Source organism: Tupaia chinensis, unplaced genomic scaffold (genome assembly GCF_000334495.1).
Source record: "Tupaia chinensis unplaced genomic scaffold, TupChi_1.0 Scaffold000164_1, whole genome shotgun sequence".
In the NCBI taxonomy this organism is placed as follows: Eukaryota; Metazoa; Chordata; class Mammalia; order Scandentia; family Tupaiidae; genus Tupaia; species Tupaia belangeri.
In genome coordinates, this window is record NW_006159638.1 from 2,101,669 (window position 1) to 2,107,864 (window position 6,196).

At 33.0% G+C, this 6,196-nt stretch overlaps 1 protein-coding gene across 1 annotated transcript in view; it reads right to left on the minus strand.

The window, feature by feature from the left end:
- Positions 1 to 248: 248 nt before the first annotated feature.
- The window catches only part of ASB17 (ankyrin repeat and SOCS box containing 17), a 39,750-nt gene continuing 33,802 nt past the window's right edge, over positions 249 to 6,196 (minus strand). Inside the window, exons 2-3 of the mRNA XM_006146058.2 lie at positions 2,741 to 3,020; positions 249 to 505 (exon numbers count right to left, since the gene is read on the minus strand). Coding sequence (XP_006146120.1) covers positions 299 to 505; positions 2,741 to 3,020 — 487 coding nt within the window. The 3' untranslated portion in view covers positions 249 to 298. The remainder of the gene's footprint in view (positions 506 to 2,740; positions 3,021 to 6,196) is intronic.

A 6,196-nucleotide genomic window follows, 5' to 3' on the forward strand; every position in this document is an offset into this window, starting at 1 on the left:
AAGTATTTTTCACAGTCTTCACTGTCACAATCCTCTTGCCCAGCATCCCAACCGGCTAGGATTATATGTACATGCAACCATGCCCTTTGTTTTCAAGTTGGCATGGAAATTGAACCTATACCTCCCGTGTGCCTTCCAGATTCCCTAGTAGTGTTGCTACCTGTGCACCATCATGGCTGGGCCTTCAAATATATTTTCTAATGGAATGTTTAATATAATAAAAGCATATATGAAGCTAATAGTTTATTAATTTCTAAGCCATACAATGATGAACATCCCTAAAGAACTTAGATGCTTATTAGCTTTCTAAATTCAGGTAGTTCTGTAGACGAACTGGAATTAGTAGTGAAAATATTCCATTTGGGAGCATATTGTTGGCTAATAGTTGAGTCCTGATGGTTATTCTGCAAAGATGTAATAGTTCACATGGATCTTTGTATCTTGTTGAAGGAATGTAATCCAACCAATCTGAAATAATTGGATGTCTTCCTAAACTCAGTTGTGTCTGAAAAAAATGAAAATTTTTACTTTTATAATGTTAATCATTGGCTTAGTCTCAACTATTAATACCTTTAAACTTAAATTCAGAAAATAGATTCTCAATTTATATTACTCTTGTAACATTTTTCCCAAAGTATTTTCAGCAGAGGCACACATTTTATTCCCATTTTATTCTCACAATGATAAAATTTAAATAAAGTGTTTAAAAAGACATAGCAAAAATATTTTTTAAAATTATTTATTTAATTTTATTAATTTTAATTTGATCAGAGAGAGAGAGGAAGGGAAAGGGAGAAAACAAGCCACAAGGTCCAGGACTCAAACTATGGTTAGCCATGTGGAAATATCCAGCACCTTGACTACCATGTCACCTGCTGGCCCCAGCAAGAAATTTTTATGATGAATCTACATAGGTTTTTAAATTTTAGGTGGATTTTACTTATATTTTATTAGCACATCCTCCTAGAATAATTATTGTCAACTTGACTGTCCACTGGGATTATCTGGGAGACTATAAAAAAATACAAATTTAGGTCTCATCCCAGAATTCTTATTCAATTGGTTTGGAGGATAGATAAAGATAGCATAAATCTGTATGATTTAAGTTCCCCGTGGGATTCCAGCTATTATAGAATAAATCTGCATACACAAGAATACCTCACTGGAGGCCTATCCAACTGAAAAGATGCCTTTTAAAGTTTTAAGAAGTATGTTTTTAAGAAGTTTTTCTAAAAAGACTTAATTCTAGAGGCTAAATCTTAATAGGCTAATTTAGGAGGAAAGGACATTACCACATTACAGAAACATTTACCCAGTAAAACATATGTTCTATAGGCTACATGACACTTTTGCTTATCTAATTATGTTAGATATGTAACTTATCCATTATTAATTCAGTCATCAACTATTTAAAGGCCATTCAATATATCCTCAGCTTTGTGTTAGGTGCTTGGAATAATTGCTGGAGTACACAAAATAGACATAGTCTCTATGCTCATCAGACTCATGATGAAGAGGTAGAGATAGCTAAATATGTATTTACTATAAAATATATGTGCTATGGGAGGGGAAACTTCTGAAGTGTGGAAAGGCAAAGCAAGACATTAAAAGTGTTCTTTAAGCAGTTTTAATGCTATCTTTCTCAGTGATACTTTAGCTTATTAAACTGCAGTTGACTAGAACCTAGCTATAAATTCTTTGCCACTCAGGCAGGTGATTTTGGTCAAGTTACTCCATCTCAGTACTTTTCTACTGTGGTTGTACCTCAGGAATAGCATTCATGGAACTCGTTGAGAATTGGTACATTCTATGACAATTGTTGAGTAACACAAGACAGGACAATTTTTAATTATATTTTGCTTTAAAGATGGGTTAATAAATTAATTTGAACAATTTTCCCAGACATTGGTATTCATTGTCAAGGTGTAAAAAATAACAAAAACTCCTTAAACCCCAGAAAAATTGTATCTCTTAGGAATTTATTTACAGTCACACCTTTAAATGGTAGGAGACCTGCTGGATTTCATGGTGATTTGACTAGCGGAAGTTTATAGGAGTAGCTTTTCCTCCATTAAGATTTATTTTCTGCTAATAGTAGGCCTGATGCTGAAATTAGCAACTCATTTTGGTAGAGTGAACATGCCCTACTTGTAGTCATCTTTTTCTCTAAACTTAGCATAGTCCTAAAACTTTATCAAGAAGGTCTCCACCTTTCTAAGGGATAGATATTTTAAATTTAACAAATATTTTAAGCATTTATTTATATTTTTATAATGCTTAAATTTGTTTTTTGATTTAAGTGGCAAAATCTGTTTCTCTGTATGAAATTATATTTGAGGAGAAAAATGTAACCATCATTTCGAAGTACTCTTATAAAAGGAGACCTGTTAAAATTTAAATTCATTTTGTTTTTAAGAGACATAAAAATCTTAATAAACAACTTCTATTATTTAAGTAGATGTAATAATACACATCTACTTAATAACAGTAAAACAAACTATATACTTAACTTTTAAAATCCATTTCTATTTAGAGAAATATAAAATAATGAAGTAAAGAACTAATATTTTAGAGCATTTGGATTTTGTCTTATTTTAAAAGATAAGCATATTCTCAATGATTAATTTGTTACTGTATGTATGCTATAAGATTTAAAAATTAACTTTTTCTTGACTTCACAATTTTGTCTTAAAAGTTATCAATATTTGAACTCAAATCCAGAGAGCAGTACTTTGCTTACCTCTATTTCCCTCATTGAAATGACAGAGAGCACTCTGGAACATAACACTAGACATGTTTTGGCATCTTCCTGCATGTCAACCAATTCATGATCAATCATTATTCTTACTCTTGAAGGGTAGAGCAATATTGTTAAGACAATGTTGACAGGGTTTTTTTCTCTTTCTAAGATTCCATATTGCAAGAGTATTTTTAAGATATTTGACTGTCTTGTCTGAGCTACATAAAGTAGAGGTGTGATACCACGTAGTGGGCTTGGACAGTAAACTGGTGTGAAGGTTCTGTGAATAAAATAAAGCAAAACTCATTGCATATATAATTAAGAAATGAGATAAACTGTTTGTCCTAACAGTAATGAGAAACATTATCTTAAATATTAAATGTCTTAAGTAACTTTTAATAAAACCTTACCTTTATATATATGTCTTTTTTTAAAAAAGAAAAGGCAGGAGAAAATTTATTCATAGTCATTTTAAATAGAAAAATATAAGTAAATCAGTATACATATATAAAACCAATATAGAAAATAAATAGAAAAATAAAGAGGCCCTTTTAGTACATGCTAGTAGCTAGCATTGGTAAAATTATGTCTTAATACATATGCATCAGGTGCACTCTTGGTAGGTTTTTCTAATTGTTTTGAAGTTGACATAGAATAAAATCCAATTACCAAGAATCTTACTCCATTTATTTATTTATTTATTTACTTACTTATTTTTTAGTTTGCTATAGAGTGTGTGCACTCAGCGGAGAGAGAGAGAAAGTGAGGAATCACCCACCTGGGGGGAATGGCCACACTGCAATCTCTTCTCCTTGGGAATTTTTTTTTTTTTTTTTTACATTTTTAAAATTTCATTTTGTTTTATACATTCAATCACATTTTTTAGCTTACAAAGTAAATATTACAACAGGTGAACATTTCTCCTAGTCCAGTTGATGGAACTATAAAATACCTTCAACAGATAATACCACATTTCTTTGTCCTATTAATGCCTTGCCTCTCTATTTTTCTTCTAAATGTCCTTCCTCCGACCCTACTCTTTCACACACACTGTATTTGGCATTTACATCCATTTACTGTGTTTCTATATCTTTAGTCAATCAGTTTCAGTCATAGTGCATGGACATTCAGTATATAATATGTCTTTAAAAGAGTTTGGGACCAGCAGGTGGCATGGTGGCTAAGGTGCTGGACACTCCCACATGGCTGACCGTGGTTCGAGTACCAGACCTGGTGGCTTGCTTTCTCACTTTCCCTCTCTCTCTCTCTCTGTGTATCTCTCTCTGGTCAAATTATAATAAATGAATGAATAAATAAAATTAAATAAATAATTATATTTTTTAAAAAAGGAGTTTTCCACTATGAATCTAGATCAAATAGAAGATTAGAAAACTTGGGACCAGCAGATGGCATAGTGGTTACATTGCTGGACTCCCACATGGCCGACCACAGATCAAGTCTCAGTCCCGGTGGCTTCAAAATCACACCTGATGCATGTGTGCATGTGCCCAAGATCCTGAGAGGAGAATGGAGGAGAAGGGGTTGTGGCATGGCCATCCCCCCAGGTGCAATTTCTTACTTTTCTTCTCACTGTGTCTGTCTCTCTCTGGTGAGTACATGCTCCCTAAGGCAAAATACTCTTAAAAAAAATTACCGCTAAACATTTAAACCCGTTTACACTTGTTAAAATAAATAAAAAATATTTACAATGTGCAGAAAGTGTTTACTTTTAGTCATACCAATTCTTTATATCTGATATTAGGAATCTATACTATTTAGGACAGAATTAAACTGAATTAGTTGTGGAAAAATCGAAAAGGAAAACTTTTTTTTTTAATTAAATTTATTTATTTACATTCATTCACTGTATATCATTACAACATACAAAGGGAGAGTTTTTCATCCAGAGTACACTGTATATTAACTCAATCAAGCACATCGACATACATGTTATCGTCAACAAATAATTTTCTATTTCTTGTTTCCTATATGTTTTGCTTCTTTTTCCCCCATCCTTGATTCCCTGTCTCTTACACTCGGCTGTCTCCCACTCTCCTCCCACACTGTTTCTGGTATCTATGTTTGCTTTCTATACTTCCCCCCACCCCACATTTTACCGAGTCACTAAAGAACTTAATTAATCTAAATATTTTCATAGCAAGCACAGCTGATATATACATTTCCATGAGCACAAGTCCAACTTTAGGCATAAGCCTCAGTGAGTAGAATGAACATCCTACAAAGTAGCACCTAGATGGGGCTATATATCTTACTGCAGGCATCAAATAGGTATTTCTAATGCATATTTTTTATTTAAAAAAAAAAGTTTTAGTTTTTTTTTTCTGAAACATTTTTTTAACTTAATTTACATTCTTTCCATAAGCATCATCACAGCATACAAAATGTGATTTCCCATACAGAATATACTGGCTTAATCGTGCATATTATTATAAAAAATTTTCCATTTCTGGTTTCTAGAATTTTTTTTACCCCCTATTTATGACCCCTCTGTCCTTTTCCACCCTCTTCTTTAACTATCTCTGGTGTCTACAGTTGTCTTCCATTCTATTCTCCCTCACATTGTATTGATCACACAATTCCTTAAATAATCTAACTACTTTCAATAGCAAGTTCACTTGGTACTATTAAGAAAACCAGTTTTAACTTAAATCACAGAAATGCTAAGGAACTTTGCTTAAAGCCAGGGAACAGGTTATGATTCTGTTCACATGGTAGGTGCATGAACCTATCCATATCTCAAGACAGGACACAAATCCTTTCAATCAGATAACAAAGTCTACAAGAAAATCAGCACTATTTTAGTCAAAAGTCATAAAATTATACTCCACCAATTCAGTCTCATGTACTTTATCTTCTGTTGTGGTTCAATTTTCCTGATTAAATTCTGGGACATAATATTCAACTCCAGACTTGTTCCTACAATTAAGTTGGCCACTGTCTTAGTTTTTGAACTCTTATTTCTGTGTGTCTGTATTTAATTTTCCTGATATAGCACTCCCTTGAGAACTTCTTGGAGATCTGGTCTGGTGCTGGTAAATTCTTTCAGATTTTGTTTACCTGAGAATGTTCTTGTCTTTTCTTCCCACATGAAAGATAATCTTGCCGGGTATAGTATTCTTGGCTGAAATTGCTTTTCTCTTAACATTTTGAATACATTTTCTCATTTTTTTCCTTGCTCGCATTGTTTCCGATGAGAGGTCTGCTGTTAGCCTGATGGGATATCCTTTGTAGGTAACTTGATGTTTTTCTCTTGCCAATCTTAGTATCTTGTCTTTGTCTGTGGTTTTGGTCAACCTGGCTATTATGTGTCTTGGAGAAGATCTTCTTGGGTTGATTCTATTCAGGGTCCTTCGTATTTCTTGGGACTGGATCTTTGAGTGCCTCTGTAGGTTTGGAAAGTTTTCTTGCAGGATTTCATGGAATAGATTATCAATG